General features: G+C 39.6%; 1 protein-coding gene across 5 annotated transcripts in view; it reads left to right on the top strand.

Annotated features, from left to right (window-relative positions):
* RUNX1T1 (RUNX1 translocation partner 1) overlaps nucleotides 1-19,791 on the top strand; it is a 140,374-nt gene that overhangs the window by 57,226 nt on the left and 63,357 nt on the right. For all 5 annotated transcript variants that reach the window (XM_019550426.1, XM_019550400.1, XM_019550418.1 and 2 more), the window contains 2 exons: nucleotides 13,239-13,376; nucleotides 17,546-17,787. In XM_019550426.1, coding sequence (XP_019405971.1) covers nucleotides 13,239-13,376; nucleotides 17,546-17,787 — 380 coding nt within the window. The remainder of the gene's footprint in view (nucleotides 1-13,238; nucleotides 13,377-17,545; nucleotides 17,788-19,791) is intronic.

Here is a 19,791-nt window from a genome sequence, read left to right as displayed (position 1 = left end):
AACTGGCCTATAGTTTCCCGGGTCCTCCTTCTTCCCCTTTTTGAAGATGGGAACCACGTTGGCCCTCTTCCAGTCCTCTGGGACCACACCAGAGCACCACGAGTGCTCGTAAAGCTGTGCCAGGCATCCTGCAATGACCTCGGCCAATTCCTTTAGAACTCTGGGGTGGAGATCGTTCGGACCAGCTGACTTGAATACGGCTGACCCAGTCCCTCTAGAAGCTCCCTAACTAGTTCCTCACTAACCCTTGGCCCAGGTGTGCCTCCCCTGGGGCCCGAGGGGGGCCCAGCAGGGAGGTGGCTGTTCTGGTCCCTACTTAGGAAGACGGAGGCAAAGAAATTGTTAAACAATCGTTAAGCTTTGTCGTCTGGTGTGACAACCAAATTTCCCAACGCATCCTGCAAGGGCCCCATGTTACCCGGAACCTTCTTTTTACCCCCTATGTATTTAAAGAAGGACTTCTTATTGTCCTTAATCCAGGAAACTAGCCCTAATTCCATCTCTGCCTTGGCCTTCCTGACTGCCCTCCTCCATCTCCGAGCGACTGCAGTATAGTCATCCCTGGTGATGTCCGCTTCTTTCCATTGGGTGTACGCACCAGTTCCTCCAGTCTGGCTAGAGAGCAGGTACGAGGCCCTGGCAGCCCTGGAGGAGGAGGAAGGAGAAGACAAAACTGGGGAGGAGGCAACTCCACATCCTGTGCAGGCTGAATGAGACAAGCAGGCCAGGAGGAGAAAGCATCGTGTGATCGTCATTGGCGACTCCATCCTGACAGGTACGGAGGGCCCCATCTGTCGCCAGGACCCCTCAGCACGCGAGGTCTACTGCCTACCTGGAGCGAGGATTCAGGATGTGAAAGGGATGCTCCAAACCGTAATCCAGCCCACCGATTATTACCCCATAGTCCTAGTCCATGTGGGCACTAATGATGGAGGGCTCTTCCTCAGATGCATCCTCCTTGGTCGTACAACCCTGCAGGGAAAGAAAATATCTGTCAATTTCTTCCTCTGCCTCTCGGATTCCCCTCAGCCTGCTAACCTCCTCCTGGAGCTCCCTCACCTGCACCTCCAGGGCCCTAAGGCGGGTGCCTGCAGGACAGGTGTGGGGGTCCCCAGTCCCTGCCCCCCAGGCCTTGCTGGGGGATTTGAAGGGCTCCAGTTTGATTCGGAGAGATTAAAGCGTCCTCTGATTTGATTTGGGTTTGGAGATTGAGCCACCGAATAGGGCCGAATCTCCACTGAATCAAATCAGGGACTGAAGCTTCACACAGCCCTTACTAACAGTGTCTTGCTGCTTGTTTCAATCCTACAATAAAATTTACTCCTGAATTATGTTATTCATCTTGGTTTGCTTTAGTATTTTATAGTCTTCTGTGATGGTAAATTTCACTACTATTTCTTAGAATTTTTAAGTACTCCACCATTTTTTCTTGGAATGTTTTATTTTTTTTTACTGTCATCTGTGCATCTATTCCATACTCTTCTAAGTCTCACTTGCTTATCTTCCCTGATTCAGGCTTCTTTTCTACTTTCCTATTCTTAGCCCCTCACCCTTGTAGTAGTTTCATGATAGCTTTTCTATTTGTTTCATAAAACTCTTTGTTAATGGATAGCTGGGTTGTTGATTAACTTCATCATAGAATTTTTCTGTGGTTTTTGAGTTTTTGGTTCTCCAAGGTTGGTCTGAATATCTTTATTTACACACACATGCATGTTCTGTTTCTCTTTCTCATCTCCCTATACCCCTATGAGTCTTATTGGTTCATAGAAGATATCCACTTTCATACAAAATGAGGTTTTCATTCCTTGAATCTAACGCTCCTCCCCCCCGCCCCCCGTTACCGCCTTCAAATTGTCTAATTGTAGAACCTGGTACTGTAAGGACCCTATATACTACTTCTTATCATCTTTCTCCTCTTGCACTATGGAGTTTATTTGTGTCTATATTAACATTTAAGCCATTATGAGACCCATTACGCAAGATTTAGTTTTATTCACTTGGTCATAGTATCTGTATTTTTTGCGTCATATTTTTCAATTCTAGTTCATTTCCAGTTTATTCATATCTTTTGTACAGATAATTTTACTTTCTTTTGGGACTTATTCAGCATTGTGTGAAATGGCACGTGCGAAAACAAATGCTTATGTAAGTTGCATAAAGTAATTTCTTGTAGTTTAAAGTGTTACATGTATGCTGCAATCCTTTGCTCAGCGGCAGTAGTTACATATGCAGTTAATGCCTGTGAATTCGTCTGTGTTCAGCTATTCAAGATAGAAGTTTAAAATCTGATTCAACTACTCTTAACTTTTTTCTCATAATTCTGGATTTTTGTTTGCCTGACCACTTGAGTAAGGACAACTCCACGTCTGCACATTTCCTACATTATTGAAGATCTATCAAATTAGTGTTCAGGATTTGTCTCACTTCACAAGAGGCCCTCAAGAGCTTTCTAATCTAGTTCAAACTTCAGAAGATTAAATACTTTGTTGTCTACCTCACTGAATAGTGTTCAGTACTGTACTTTTCCTTTCTTAACACGTTTGGTACTGGAAACACCTCTGGTATTGAATATATGGGGCAAATTGGATGAATTTGTCCCATCTTCTGTTCTTTTTCATCAAATCTTCCTTCACTACTACCATTGATCACATTTTTCTCAGGTTTTAGAAATCTGCTTCTGAATGGCTTGAGGTATCAGAAAATGGTATCAATAGAGTTGGATAATCAGTATTTTGTAATGATCTGCCACTTTATTGTGTGTATATCTTCCACTCTTTCTTTTAACTGAATAAAGGTTTTCTGGCCCTATGCAAGCAGAAGTTTAATGTACTGCCTTGACACATGAGGATTAAACTAAATCCTGTCTGAGATATTGACCTGACACTATCAAGCACTTGGTGCAGCCAATACTGACTAAAACTACATGTTAGAACTGGTAAGCTGGTTTTTAGGGACTTTTTAATGAAGAGAAGTTCATACAAAATTCTATTTTGGTACTGTAGAAATATGTGTAGGGATAGGTGTAGGCAAACAGATAGACTCCTTCTGTGTTGTGACTTCTAGTTCATCTTGGGGCAAGAGTTTTGCTTCTTTCTTTGTAATTCTCAGCATTGAAAGAGAGGCTCCTCATGTATCCATAATACAATATAGGCTCCCTCTGGTGGCTAAAAACAACTTAATTAAAATTCCTGTGGCTGTTAGCCACATCTGTATTAGATGCTATGTTTTTACTAGCCTGGCTCTACATGTTTATAATTTAATTACATGTAGTTAAATTAACATTTTCAATATTTTATTATCTTTTGAATCCATTTCTAATTATTCCTGAGATGGAATGCATTTATTGGGTTAGCTAGTCTATCACCTCCACTAACACTAAATGGTCATTTCCTCTTACACATATCTCTTATGCAAAAGACTATATTATTGAAACAAAACAAACATACGTTCATAACCCAAAAGTGATTATTTTCAGAATCGTGGACCAAAATTGTGTGGCATGTCTATAGGTTAAATCTTTCTAAAGCATAGCGTGTACAGGCAAACCTACCATATTACCAAGGGTTAAGTGCTCTCATATTAAACATTCAGAGTTCAAATGCATTAGATTTCTTTTCTTTGTCAATATTTTCCTTGAACTGGTTGAGACTGAGTAGTTTCTTTCTGGTAGCTGGTGTTTAGTTCTGCAGTTTCCCTCATTTAACATATTTTCCTCTTCAGTTCATTTACAGATTAATCCTTATCATGTTTTAGAAGGAGAGTGCAAGAAAATTTGATCTACAGTATTTCACATATTTAAAAGCAAAACAGTAAAAGAGCGCACAGCTGCTCCATAAAAGTGTTAGCACTTTAACATTGACAATTGTGGATTGATACATTGAAATAACAGTTAAGGTAGTTTGAAAAAATCAAGAAGATTGTTGTCACTATTCTTTTCTAATGATCTTTGTATTAATTAAGACATTAATTGAATGTATTAGAATCTTTTTTTTGCATGAGATAAGCCTTCTTTTGTAGATTATCAACATTTGACAAACACAGAGACAATAGTATCTGAAATTATTGTATGTATGTATTTTTGTTTCAGGGGTTGCCGGTTATAGCCGTGTTGGTCTAATACAAGATACCTGGGACAACTGTTTGCAAACACTTATATTTTAATGGCTTCAGTTTGTGTATTTTGATATGTTAATGTCAATATATGGCTATTAGAGTTATCCATCTTCTAGAAAAAGCTAGTCCAGTTCTGCTCCAGTATAAATCCACATGTTTTAGTTGACTTCACCTGTATTACTTGTTTCACATTGTTATAAAACAATGGGATTTGGTTCCTTTCTTTACATGCACAGATCATTTCTAACTTGTATTTAGTGCTTGTGAAATGATTGTTGTCATACAGCTACTAGTAGTAATGTTTGTTTTGCTGAGAGAGTGGAATCTGCAGGCAGTGTCTCTTCAATTTGGAAATGGTTTTATTGGAGGAATCTAAATCCAAATCCACTGCTAAAAAGGTCTTCCCATTGAGTTTAGTGGATATTGGATCACTTCTGAAGGCAGTAAACAAACTTTATTGGTGATGTAGAACCTCTAGAAGGAATCAGTTGTCAACTAACAAAGACCATTTGCTCAAATTCTTATTAAATAATCAATTAGTCATAACAGTTCTGTTTGTTTTTGTTAGTGCCATCTGGTGACTTCCAATAATACCTCTGTGCAGATATACAGTATGCAACCTTCCAGGGCAATCCCAGTGGTTCGCTATTTTTTATTAAACCAAAAAAGGATTTAACAAGCAAAACAGCCACCCCATGTCCTTGCTGTATGGAAATTCATTAAGCTGTGCATGCACCCACATGCATGGTCCAGTTTGCCAGTTGTAAAATATGTCTCATATCCAAACAGAGTGAATCCCTAAAGTGGTGACCCTCCACTAGAAAGTTCAACTGGCAAATGGCCCTATGTAAAACTTGAGTTGTGTCCCCCTGTTTTAAACTTGCTTCACATAATGGCACAGTATGTTTCTCTACAAATGTGTTACATCATTTAGAGTGTCTCTATAATACTGTACCTGGGAAGCAGAATATGATCTAAAATAAAGGGCTTGGCAGTTGGGCTCTAGGGTAGGGATGTGAACTTTGGTTCATAGGTTATGATGGTATAATGCCATTGATATTCTGAGTAGTGACTGGGAAATCTGTAGACGTGAAGACTGAATTAACCTTTCACTTTTTGACATAGACCCTTGATTCACGTTTTCATCAAGTTGTCCTACATTTCTAGGGTGTACTAAAGTGGTGCTGTTGTTAAAGATAGTTCATAGCAACTTCTGAGCAAACCTCTCTAGGTTGTTGTAGAGGAAGTTTGCACTGTCTGCTAATGCTGTGTGCTGTATGTGAATATTTTGATCTTCAGGGCTATTTGTTCAAAGCAGTAAAATTAACCAGAATAAGGTATTTTTATAAATGGGGGGTGGGGCATGGCAAAAATGGTATAATCTGATAAAATGAAGACTTGGAAACCTGATCCTGGAAAGTTCTGCGCACCCTACAGTCCCATTGTATGCCATGATAATTGAAGCCATCGAGTATACCATAGCATCAGGGCTTACATGCATATCAATCAGGAAAACTTTCAATAAGACTTACAGCAAATGTCTTTATATAATAAGCTGTCATATGCCTATCCATCTTCTTTTTACTAATCCATATATCTTTGTCCATCAATGTGTGTTTTTCCCATTATGATCCTTAATAAGCTTAGAGGACCCATGTAATACTGTATTAAATATAAATGATGCTTTTAAATGGGTAGAAACTTAATTTATACTGTCAGGTTAATTGTATAGTTTATCTTGCTTTGGATGTAAATAACAATGTAGACAAGACAATACAAAGGATTTACTCATTTGAAATTATATATAATATATGCATATAATTTATAAGAGATTGGAGTTCTCTGTGGGATATTGATCATTACCAGTTCTGCCATAACTCTTTTTGGAAAATATTATGCAAGTATAGTCTTTTATTTCCAGAACTATGTGTATATTATAAAAAAGAGGTACTCATTTATATTTTAAACTTCCAACCAAATGCAACAGACTATTTCTTGTTACCATTTCTTTACATGTAATGATGTATGTATTTTAAAAATCCATTTTTATAATGATATCTAGCACAGCTAATCTGGAAATTGTTCTGGATATAGAATAAGGGAAAGAACAAGACAATTCTTTAACGTCTTCCCTAGTTTTTCAACCACTTCCAGTAGTTATCATACACAATATAAATTATTTGGAGTATGGGCCGGGACAAATTTCATGCATTTATTTTTAGAGAAGTGAGACAAGTATTTAGATGTTATCTAATTTCATCTATAGCTCATAAAATTCCTCTTCGGGCAAATCATCCATCCCTTCAACACCTAGGAGGCACTGAAGGGTCAAAAGGGAACTGAAATAATGTCAAGCAAAGAGTCCTTGCATAGAACTTTGCTGATGGCTCACTACATCTTCTTCATCCCAGTTATTGTTTTGGTTTGAGAAGTCCAAACCAATGTAAAAGAAAAGAAGATATGTCAAAGTCTGACAATTTTGGAATAAGTTTTTGCAATCATAAAATAACTAAAATGGAATTTTTTAAAGTTTTGAAAACTTAGCATCTAATAATTCAAATTATTAGGTGAAAAATGTGTTTGTTTCCTTAAATAAAATCATGTGCTAAGAGATATTTTGTTTCTCTTGGGAGCTTAAATTCAAATAATGTCAGAGCAATAACATAAAGTGTTTGTCTCAACCCTGGTTTAGAACAATTGGATTTTTTTTTTTTTTTACTTTATGCTTATTTGGCCATTACCATTTCACCTGATAATCAAAGACATGATTCTCTATTTGGGGAGTTCTATGTTTGTTTCTTCAAGGATATTCTCTATACATTTGTTCAAAGCAGATGCTGGTCCCACAATCCAAACTAAGATAGGTGTTCCATATACATATCATTGGCACTTGTTGGCATTCACTTAGCTGATGTAATCTACTTTCCTTTTTATATGAGCTGGCAGGCAATGTCTCACATGCTTTTAAGTTTGTGACAAAGTGGAGATTGCATTATTTTCATTAGGTTGTTTTAGATGAGCTAAAGAAGAGGCCTCTGATAGCATTGTGAGATAACACAGGACACTCAAGCAAGCAGAGATACTTTCAGCTTCTGCTGAAATGAGAAGAAATGGGTAGGTGGGATTCACTTCCATTGATTTCCAAGAACAGCTGATGAAATGATGATTAAATGCTCATCTATTTGCTTTGGAAAAGAATGGGATAAGATATTGCAAAGCTTTTCATTGCCTTATAAAGACAGCTATTTCTGTTGGTGTAAATGAACTTGGTGAACATTCATGGAAGACGTGGTCCAATGTTATGTCATCTTTCAATCTTAGCTTAGATCTTCCTTCTCTATTCTTTAGTGTGCGTACTTATTCCTTAATGATATATCTGCTATGACTGTTGAATGATCTTGCTGCAAAGGATATTTCTTGTCTCTTTCATTTTCTTGATACTTCAAGAGCCTTGATGAGGGGGCTGTACAGGCCAGACTATTGGTGGTGTTTTACCTCTAGGTCAGAATAATAAATATATCTACGGCTGATAGAAATTGTGTCCATCTGATGGCTGATTAGCAGCCTGAGTGTGGTGGTTAAGGGCAGTTGTTTACAGCATCAAAATGTTTATAATAATTTTAATTCTTTTCTGTGCCTTTTTACTAAAGCTTCTAAAACGAATTGGATGAAGATTAAGCCATTAGAAAGTTTGAGGCCCTTTGGTAAATTTTATAAGGCTGTGCTGCTGACTGCATCGGTCTCTAGCTGCACAGAGAGTTCCAGTCCTTCCTGATAAGTATATAGGGAGGAAGAATGGACTAATTGTTAAATGATTGTTAATCTTTGCTGATCTTTGTTGGGTTTTAATTTCTCAGTCAGCATTGTGATTTCTATTTGTATTGTTTGTTAATGATGTGGAATACCATCACAAAAGTATGTTTGACTGCAGTGTTAGTCTGAAAGCTATGGTGATGGTTACCAGTAGAAAATGCATTAGATTTTTGGCTCAACTTAAATATAACTTATTACTCCTGTTACAAACATAGGCGTGATGGTCGCTGGTACAAAATCCATTACATTTTGGCTTCATTTAAATATAATTTTCTACTCCTGTTACATGTGTACAGCTTTGTACATTCTCTTTTTGCTAGCTTAAAGCCTAATTTCTTAAAGAAACAAGACAGTAGAAATCTAAAACGTTAAATTCATCAACCTTTTTAATACTGATTTTTTGTATGGGTTGGCACCGGAGTACTAGGTATGATCCATAGAGAGCGCCTTTTAATTTTTTTCATGCCTGAATATACATCTGGAACTGTTTGTACTAACTAAAAGTAAAATAAATGCCATAGCATATTATACCATACTTCTTTTCATTTAAAAAAGGAAATTGAAAACACACCACTTCTAGAAATGCTTGACATGGAATTGGCTATTGAAATGGTATCGGTAAAGTATTTATATATTCCATATTTTGTTCCATACATCAGCTTTCCTTGATGCAATAGACTTGGAAACCTGCCATGTAAGCTGAAATTCTGCCATATATGAAAGACTGCCTTGTTTTAAAAATGGACTAAATCATTTAGGATACAGGAAGTGAAGTAAAGCCATTTGAATACATGTACATATTTTTCCCCTTTCCCCTCTCATTCACATGTTGTTTTCTGTCTCTTCCATATTTATTTGTATAAGGTTGGCTATGCTTACAGTAAATACCAGTATTCACCTAACAGCTAAATTCAGTGATAAAAATATCTCCCATCATAAAACTGAATATCTGATGAGAACAGCACAGTTTCATGAACCAAAAAATCCACAGAAGGAATGTCATCATTTAAAGTTGGTTTTACAGCATTCTTTAATTTTAAAATAGAGCAAAATGCTTCTGTGGTTAAATCACAACTCCTAGCTCCGCTGTAAAAGAGATTCAAGAATGTGTATTTCAGAATGTTTTTTCAGTGTAATCCAAAACAAATGCAATAGATCTTTGCATACTTGAAACACATTTTCTGAATTTATTCTAAGACTCTCATTGAACTAAAAGGCTTGTGTGCATGGATTAGGACTAGCCCATTATTTCACCATCTATCTCCATCCTGAATTGATTGCAATGAACAGTACAGAATGAATTGCAGATGGTCTCCTTTTTCCTTTAGTTTAGAGGACCTTTGGGCTTAAGCCCCATTTGATCAAGGCTAGGTGAACCATTCCAGTCTTGTCTGTTTATGCGCATTCTAAAGTAGAAGTGCTTGTGCTTGAGAGGTTATTCTCATTACCCACTCAAAGTGTACTCTTAAATTATGTGCCAGGTTTTGAGAGGAGGTGAACATAAGGGCTGTATTAAACTTCGTCATGGCCCTGGAGCTATCAAAACTCACCTGGTATAATTTCAAACTTGAATCTCACCTTAGAAGAATTGGAATTCAAGTTTGCAGACATGGGTTTATTTTTATGCCTTTCCATCAAAATCCTGTGAAACTCATGGAATTAGCTGGTTTTGAGTAAGTCTCTTGAATTTTGATTTGAGGCATGTGCGCTTGCATGTAATGAAACTGGAACAAATATGTGTGAATCCTTGAGACCCATTGCCATTCTACTAAAGGCTTGGGTTAGATTTTCTCAATACCTCCCTTTATATAGAGACAGACAAAAAATGTATACAGACAAAAAATGCTTATGTGAAAACTCTTGAGTTTGCTTCATTCAAACCCCCAAATGGCCCAAACCATGAGATTTAAATATATCTCTGTAGATATATAGAGATATGTAGATACATATAGATGTATCGATATCTCGAGAGATTTAATTTGCCCTCTGTGTTTTTGTTTAATTTATGCAAACATGAGTGTGCAAACTCTTTCAACTTTTATTTTAAAATTAGTTTCAGCTCCATGCATTGGAGCTTTAACAAAACACCAAATATTGTAATCCTCCTGGTTAGAGTCCCACAAAGTTGGAGCACTGTAGAAGCTGTAGCTTCTGCTTCCTTCCCTGCCAGAATCCTTCTGTCTTCTGTTAGGATTCATTTTGTTGAGGCTTTACAGGTTTGTGGGTGATGGAACAGCATTAAAGAAACAGCAGCTGTATGTTGTATATTCATGGCCCAACTGCTCCTTCATGTGTTTGCCATTCTGTACCAGAGGGGTAGTTAACACTGGCAGCCACAGCATGGCCTTTGGAGGAGCTTTGCTGCCAGAGGGAGAAACAAGAATGAAGCGAAAGATATTTTCTGGGATAGCTCAATATCTGTTTGGTTGTTGTGGGCCTTCCATGCAATTGAACAAGCTTTGTGTTCTCATGTTTCCTTTCTTAAGCTGAAAGCTATTCATCATTGAGGAGGATATGAGACTTTAAGTCTTCCAGGTGAGTCTTCTAGCACTGATGATAGTGTTCATATTTTTGCTGTTTCATTAATTTGAAAGGAGTTCTGATCCCCTTACAGGAGATAGTAGTGTTATAGAATTTTGCAGTAACATAAGTTACATTTAACATTCTAAGTAGCCACAGAGGTGTGTGTTTAAGGACCATAATGCATTAGTAAATAAGAATCACTCAAATGTATCATAATATAATGAAAATCTGAAACTGGAAGACAAAAACAATGTTCTAGTGCAACTACAATGCCTGTTTAAATAACAAAATATAAACCATTCTAGTTAGCTTTTTCAAAGTACTATTTTTTTTTTCTCTGATTGGATGCAATTTTTGATCAGTTTTGCTTTTTTGGAGCAAAGTAACCAGAAAAACAAGATGGGAGAAAAAAGTTGCGATTGATCACAGTAGCAGAATTGCTTTCAGTTATCAACAGCTAAATTGGGGGATACAGACTGTGCCTGCTCAGTGAGAGCAGCAGACTGTTAGAAGAGTTTCATTCTCTCTCTTTCTTTTTTCCTCCACCCACTCCCATCGTGTCCCTGCCTAGGTCTGTGTTTCCACATGCTTCAAATCTGTGTACCTGGACTGCCTTCTTTAACAGTTCAATGTGAGTGTTAGCAGAATGAAAACCAGATGGACCAGCAGTTCCCACTGTTATCTCCCAACCAGCTCTGGCAAGCCTCCCTTTCTCTCTCCTTTCTTGGCATGGCAGAAATATTTGCCTTTATTTAGGAAGGCCTGCACTCACTGCTGTGCCTCTTTCCCTCACTTGCAACATGAGCTGAAAGCTATTTATTCCCTTGTTGCTGAGGTTGGTTAAGGTGAGTGCCAGATACATTCAACCATTAAAAAAGAAATGAACATTTCAAAGAGAGTTTCCTTAATTCTTCAAATAAGTGACTTGCAGCTACAGGTTTAAATGTTTTAGCATAACAGTATGGAGAAAGATTTTTATAGAAAAGTTTACGTTCAGGTGTTTAATAGTTTAGCATATTTTGATTTAAAACATTTCACTTGTCAGTGTATAAACCTTGAACTTTCAGCCACTCTCTTTGGACACTGTCCATTTCACTGCTGAGATTGCTAACCTTAATCAACACTGCAGTCTTAATTACTGAGGTACACTCCCCTCCTGTCACATGACTACCTCTTCTTTTTCAAGATTCTTTTCATTTCAAGTCCTTTACAAAACTAATTTGATTGTTATTTATAAAAGTGTTTTTCCCCTTAAAACAGTCCTCCAAAGAGTTGAACACAGCTTTAACAACTCCAAAATCTTGCATTGTGTGAGACCAGTTTTTTACAACTTCACTTTTGTAGCAGTTAAAGATTCTAATCCTGGCAGTCCTTTTTGTATTACGTGAACTTGATATCTGTTTTGAAAACTCTAACTTGAATCTGTCTTTACACACACTCGCTACATACAGTGAATATGCCTAGCATATAATATAGTATATATGTGCGTTGTGTACATGTGTATAGACAGTTGGAACTTTTTGACTTCTCAAGAACAAATTCTTGGTGTAACTGCATATGTCTTCTAGTATGAGTAAGGAATATAACTTTAGGATATTAAGTTTATAGGAAACACCAGTATTTTATTTGTTTTTGTAACTGTTCATGTTTTTTGACAGTTTGTTCCTCTGCCAACTAAGTACATGATGCTTATGAACTCATGAATCAAACTAAAACAGTTTGTAGAAAAAATGGTGAAAAAATTGACAGGAAGAAAAGTAGTTTCTCAATTTACATTAACATATGTATTAATTGTTAAAGGCCAGCTGTGACCATCATAATTATTCAAGAAATAGCATAAAGTGTTACTGATATAAGTAAAGTAATTGGGCCTAACATTGTTTAAATATAGTTTGTTTTCCCCATTTTTGATATATGGTACTTAAAACTTTTTATTTTTTTTTCAAATTTCCCTCCTGTCTGTCTGTTTGTCTGTCTGTCTGTCTGTTTTTTGTATGTATAAAAGCTGGTAATTCAGTTAGATATTTTGGCTTCTATGACAAATACCCTGCATTATATACACACTTTTCTTTGATGTGTGAGTGTACAGACTGAGATAGATGATAAAGGTGGGGGATTTTTCCTTAATAAAATAAACTGGTATAAACACATACCACCTGTGTCAGCCAAAGGTACTTTTATTATGTGGCATATGGTACCTCTGTCTTGTCAACTTAAAGTATCAGAAGGTGGTGTGGTAAACATGGCCAGAACACATGCAGTATTTAACCCGGGTAGCTCTAATAGTTATAAGGACGAAAGATGGAGAGGGCAGCAGGTGTTACAAAGAACACCAGTCATGAAGAGAGCTGGCTTCAGCCAATATCTCACCTGTACAAAAGAGCTTTAGGTTTTAGTTCTGCCAGAGTTGTCATAAAGGGATTTATTACCTTCCTGCTTCTTCATCTATTTTCTCCTTCTATCTAATGTTAAAACCTTCAAGCAAGGTGGCATTATTACAGCTCCAATACTGCTTGTGAGGTAGCATCTGCACATGCTAGAAATAAAAACAAAAGATAATGCAGCCCTGTTATAAATGAGGTCCTACCATCTGTGTTACACTGCCTTAAGTGAGGTTTCAATGATGTAATATTGCAAGAACAAGCTGGAAAGATAAGCATGTATAATCTTCCACAGAAGATGCTGAAACTGTTCAGTTCAGGGTTAGCTTTTCATCCTCCGCCCCCTCCTCCCTCCCAATCTAATGTACTTGAAGAAATAAAATAGTGTGTTCATGTGGTATGTTACAGATCGCACTGAGAAGCATTCCACAATGCCAGACTCACCTGTGGATGTGAAGACACAATCCAGGCTGACGCCTCCAACAATGCCACCTCCTCCCACTACACAAGGAGCTCCAAGAACCAGTTCATTCACACCCACAACGTGTAATTAGACTTATTTTATTCTTTTGTTGCATATTCTTTTGATTCTTGCTGTATGTAAGAAATCAAATTATGTGAAGGGAAGCCTATATGACAAGGCTGGAGTGGCATTTCATTATGCTGAAATAAACTGATTAAGCAGTCTTAAAATTAAGAGCAGAGCAGATTACTACATCTTAATCTAGTAAAGCATTCAACTCAGAGGTGTGGTAATTTTATTGATGGGTTTGTTGCACTGTGAAAGAACAATGACTGCCAGTTTCCCTTGCTCTTTTGCTCCAATGCTTGTATCATTCCTTATGTGAGAAATATGGATAACCTTCTCAGCTTTCAGGCAGTTCACTTGTGGTAATGGAATCCTGTCTGCTATTGAATAAAAATAAACAGAATTAATCTTTTAGGGAGAAAGACATGAACATTTCAAAATAAAGTTCCTTTTTTTCCTCCTGATAATAAATTAATGAATTTAAACCATGAACCATGTAACACTTAAATCAGAATTGCCTTGTAAAATTATTAAAATATCCCTTTCATTTTGAACCAGTTGCATTTTATTTTGAGGTCACTAATTTGTAACAAAATCTCAGTTAATCTGATGTAAATGTAGAGCAGTGGGGCTTGCCACAAATTGGCCCTGTACCCTCTGCAGCTGCCACTCCAGTCCCTTTCCTTTACCTGATTTATTGCTCAGCTTTCTGCTTCCTGGCTTCCTCCCTGATCTTATGCTTGTCTTCTTGTCACTGTGCTGCCTGTCCCCTCCACACTCAGCCTGATGCACACTGGACATATCTACATGAGACGCTTTCATGGAAACGTGCAGAAGGCTAATTTGCTGTTCAGTAAAGTGTCATCATCTACACATGACCAGCAATCAGGATGCAGTAGACTAATTTACTGCACCTCCTGATAGGCCTGTCAGATACAAATGGAATCCAGCAGTGCAGTAAATTACTGCATTTTAACATGTGTAGATAGTGATGGCAGAATTAGTTTATTCTGGTTCAAAGTGAGCCAGAGTATATTTAGTCACATTAATTTCATGTGTAGACATACCCAGTGAGGTTGCCTATGTTGCATGTGGCACCCAATTCCAGAAGTTCTGTTAACCCCAGGAGAATTACTCTGCATTTATATCATTGTAACGAAGATCAGAATCTGGGTCATTGTCTCCAGAGCACGTGAAACAGTCTGTAATTCCTTCTGGCAATTTGACAATGAAAAATTTTGCTCTCATATAATATTTAATTGATATAAATATAAGAGCATGGTTATGCTTTAAAAGAACACAACTTCTCAATCTCCTACTCATATATATTCCTACCCAGCATAACTGCATCATCTCATTTCTGTTACTGTAGCATTTGGTTCACTTTTTATTTAACATATGGTTTACCTCTGTACAAAAAGGCATTGAAATGCCCATGCATTTATTTAAGTCCTAAGACAAGGGTATCAAACATTTGGATCTGGCCTATGGAACCCTGTCATTCAGCCACTGGAACTGCCCCTGGGTCTCATCAGATCCATGTGGCATTCACCCATGGGGAAGAGCCAGTCTGTGGGCTGGATTGAGCCAATGGACTCCATCCTTCTCCTCCTCTCCCCCCAGCATACCTGATATGGCAGCTGCTCCAGTCCTTCTGGGACTGGTACAGATCCCAGAGTGACCAAAACAGTGCCACATGTAGTACAGTCCAGCTGGGGCAGCTGACATGCTGCATGCAGTGGCCATCCCAGCCAGACTTTACCACACATGGCATGCAGAGCCTGCTCCAGCTGGTCCAAGACCAGCACTGCACTCAGAGCTTGCAGGCGCAACATGCAGCATGGGTCTTTATGCAATTCAGTCTAGCTGGGGCAGCCACCCTGTGTGGCACAGTCTGGCTGGGGTGGCTACTGCATGTAGTGCAGCAGCCACTCCAGTTGGACTGCACCATACATGGTGCCATCCTAGTCATGGGCTGGATCCACAGTGCTCATCTGGTCTGTGAGGCCAGATGAATTTGACACCCCTGTCTTAGGGGAACTTTATTTTGAAGATTGATGGAGGAATTGAGTGGTGAGTAGGTTTGTGCGTACTCTGCATAGTTATAACATTAACCTATAAGCCCTAAACCCTGCAAAGATTGTCTTTCTGCTCAACTTCAAGCCCATGAATATGAGACCCAAATTTGTTGAAAATTCCAATAGCTAAATTATTTTATTAACATTTTTGCTGATCCACAAGCAACATTTAAATAGTTTTTAGTTATTTACAGAAAGTGCCACCACTCATCCCATCCTTCAGACATGTATCTTTTGGAGTGTCTTCCTTGATTGAGTTCTTTCTGTGGACACTATCTCAGGCTTCCCTTCCAAGTCTGAGGAGCCTTTGTCTGCACCTCCCCATCCCTTCTTATAGGTGCTGCCCTTCATATTCCTCTGAGCTACCTCAGACCTGCCTTGTGGGTTAGCTGCCTATCAACAGTGGATGAGGAGACAGAACAAATGTGCTTGGGGTCCTTCCGGAGGGTGACATTCTCATATCTATTCCAAATGATTTACTTAGTCTTCCTTGCAATAGTATCAATTTAATGGATTTTAATATACATTTTAAACTCAGAAATGTACTCTAATTAAGTACTAAGAGGAACATGGCTTGGAGTTACTGTGACTGCAGTTTAAGCCAGCTCTTCCCTGCTTTTGCCAGGGAATTCCTGCTTCCCCATGTCAGCATGTGGGCTGAAGGTGCTGAAACTATATGGGCATCAGCCAACCCAGCAGAAGCATCTCGGTGGCCAAGGAATGGAAATGCAGTTGCACCTGCACTTAAGCAGAAATTCTTTAAAAGTTCCACAGGGTTGTGATAGTTATTGAAGGTTGGTAAGAACTGGCATCCTTCAAAAAGTTTGAAAGAGTTGTGTAGAGAGATGGTTGGCTAAGAAAGAATAACTCAAAGGGAAGGTACATTTTTATGGGATGCTTCATCTGAGAGGCCACTGGCAAGAAAATGTTAAAATCTTTGTGCTGACAAGTTCTGTATATAGGGCCAGCATGTCAGCTGTATTTTACAATAACAGCTGCCTAAACTTTCTTGCTAGCTGTGTGGGTGATTCTACTTTGTAATTTTTTTAGAGATTTGTAGAATTCTACTGGCCAATTTCCGTTCTCTTTTTGGGTGAGTAGAACTTTGAGCTTATATTGAACCTGCAAAAACAAGGGTCCTTATTAAAGGCTGGAAGATGAGTGGTCCCTGAACAGCAGAGAAATCAACAAATGGCCTGTCCTCTCAGCCCACTGATCAGTTGACAATGTGGCTGATAGGCTAAGGACATCCTTATAATAGGCTAAGGACACCCAATAAATTGGGTGCACCCTTCACCTCCGCATATAAGAAATCTCTAGCAGAGATTGTACTTCTGGCAGATACAAAGCTCCTCCTGAACATTGTTGCTTTTGCTATCCTTTAGTAAGTATGTAAACATCTAAGCAACAGCAAGGAACTTATAAGTCTTGCAAATGGAACACTGAGATGCAGAGAAACTAAGTAATTTGCCCAACATCACATGGGAAATCTGTGGCAAACTTGGGAATTAAACCTAGATTTATTCCCAAAGCCTACACTCGTGCCTTAGTTTCAAGACTTCAGTCTTAATAAATCCTGAGTGAATACTGCACTAGTCATATGGCATTTACAGATGTTGATGACTAGGAAATACATGAGAGAAAGAAAATAGCCATCTCATTGGGTGGTATAAGGTTAAAACTTGAAAGTTCTGCTTTTATAAACGCAGCTGTCAGTTGTGTATACAAAACATGATTAGAAAAGATCAAAGTTAAATTTAACCTTCACCAAATATGTGTGCAGAGGAGCAGTTTTGTTGCATTACACTTTTAATTGTTACACTTATTTAAGCATGTGATGAAAGTGACATTCAAATACTGTTTGTTCTGGTACAAAAAAACACTTTTGGGTGTCTGGCAGATGTGCACTGGGGAGCCACTGCTGTCTCAAATCTTATGTACCATGTAATACCAGCTTCTGTGGAATAGACATGAAATGTCTCGGAGAGTCACTCTATTAAAAGGCTTGTCTTTAATCATGCTATTAAAGTGCATAATCATTATTGAAGCCAAACACAGAAAACTCAAACTGATTAATTTACCTTGTTTTTTTTTCTTTTTTCTTTCAGTAACCAATGGCGCTAGCCATTCTCCAACAGCGTTAAATGGAGCTCCTTCTCCACCCAATGGCTTCAGCAATGGGCCATCTTCTTCCTCTTCCTCCTCTCTGGCTAATCAGCAGTTACCACCAGCTTGTGGGGCTAGACAGCTCAGCAAACTGAAAAGATTTCTTACAACCTTACAGCAGTTTGGCAATGACATTTCACCAGAGATTGGGGAGAGAGTGCGTACCCTTGTGTTAGGACTTGTGGTAAGTAAAGAACAGTAAATATCTACTATTATTTTTTCTTCATATTTGGAAGATTTATTTACAGGTATATAATGGACTTTAACCCCATGCACACACATATCATGGTTATTCTAGGAAAATTGAACACAGGACTATAATAACCAACATCTTAAGACCCTGGCATTAGAGAAATGGTCCTACCTGATGTCAGTAAATTACAGGCTGTTTTCAGGCCAGGTTTACACTAGAAAATGTTTGCTAGTATAGTAATATCAGAGATCTAGTCACATATTCTGGCAACAGTGCTATTGTAGACACTGTGCTTCTACTAGAATAACTTATTTGGTTCAAGATAAACATGGAAGATGTATTGGCCAAAGTGCCAAGGTAAGTGTGCACTGGGAGCATAGATATACTGGGAAACTTTTTTTTTCCCCTGGTACACACCTGGCAATGGGCAGTGAGGCTCCCTACTAGGACATTAATCCAGTATGTTACAGTTATACCTCACATTTTTTTGTAATAGCATCTCTGATTCATCTATGCATGAATTATAGTACTCAGCAGTTTGTTTTTCGCTGCTTATCTCAAATCACTTTCCCATTTTAAAGACAAAAATTAAAGTTCAGAAAGTTTGGTTGCTTACAATTAGGTCACCACAATAAATCAGAAAAACAATTAGGGAAGAGGGTACATGGCAGGACACACTGCATATTAATATAGTTAATAATCATAATTAGTTAATAATAACAAATGTTGCTTTTTTATTTTACAGTAAATACTAGGTTTTCTAAAAATTCTAAACCTGGTAACAATAAATAAAACTTCATATACTACCTTTGTTCTTGTGTACTCTTTTTGGTCAAGTATGTTGTGATGAGGGGGAGGAGAGAGGCGTGGGGAGAGCAGTCACAGGGGAGGTGATGTGGGCAAGCTGGCTCAGCTGGGCTCTTGGGAAGGCAGCAGCTGGAGGAGAGTGGAGGCTGCCCCAGGGCTCCACAGACTCGAGCCTCAGTGGGGTGCTCAGCAGCACCGGAGGTGGGGTTCGGCCTGGGCCACCCAGCTCCATGGGGGTGCAGCACAGCCACCTTGCCCACAGGAGAATGTTGCCTTGCTGGGCAGGATGTGAGGCTTGGGGGCAGGGGAGGTACAGCCCCCTGCTAGGGCTGTGTGCACTGGGTACAGCGTGAGCGGGGCGAAGCCCCCCGGGCCGGGACTCCCAGGGCAGGATTCCACGTGCCTGCCACTGCCAGGCAGGCAGAGGCACTCAGCCAGCATGAGGTATTGCAAGCAGTGGCAGCAGCAGCAACAGGGTGGAGGGACTGTGTGCACTCCAGGGCAGGCATGGGTGGCATGTGCCCCCCATACCTGCCCCAGGGTGAGCATAGCAGCAGGAGTGCCCCCACATCCCATTGCCTCCAGAGGTCCCCACATCCTGCACAGGTCCAGAAGTAGCACCATGTAGTGCAGAGCCCAGCTCACAGCCCGCCTCCCCCCCACATGCAGATCTGGGGGGCAAGTGCCCCAATGCCTGCCCTGGTGTGCACACAGTGGAGGGAACCTAACCCCCCTTCTCCCGCATCCCTGGAAAGGTCCAGGCTGCCTTTGCACCAGCCCTGCTGTGGAGACGGGGCAAGTCGGCCTGAGGGGAGAAAACCCCCAGGGAGCAGTGGGCTACCACTGTGCTCTGCACCATGCTACAGCTGCCTCTAGAGATGTACAGTACTCCATGTGCCTGCTGCCGCCGGGTGGGCAGAGGACACAGTGCAGCAAGTGCACAGCAGGCACACTGTGTTGCACAAGGGTCCTGGGCCAGTGGCAGCATGCTGCAGAGCTCATCACGCAATGGCAGTCTGCCTCTGCCCCATGCATAGATCCAGGGGGCATGTGCCCCCCCATGCCTGCCCCAGGAGTGCGCAATGGTGGGGAGCCCCCCCCCCCCACCTCTGGATTAGTTGCCCAGGCTCCGACTCTCATACCACCCATCCCAGGGGCCCATTTGCCCCAGCCCTTGCCTCTGCCCCC

This window comes from Crocodylus porosus, unplaced genomic scaffold (genome assembly GCF_001723895.1).
Source record: "Crocodylus porosus isolate Cpor-Errol unplaced genomic scaffold, CroPor_comp1, whole genome shotgun sequence".
NCBI classification, from domain to species: Eukaryota; Metazoa; Chordata; order Crocodylia; family Crocodylidae; genus Crocodylus; species Crocodylus porosus.
The sequence above is the reverse complement of the archived record's forward strand: the minus strand, read 5'-3'. Positions and strand labels throughout refer to the sequence as shown.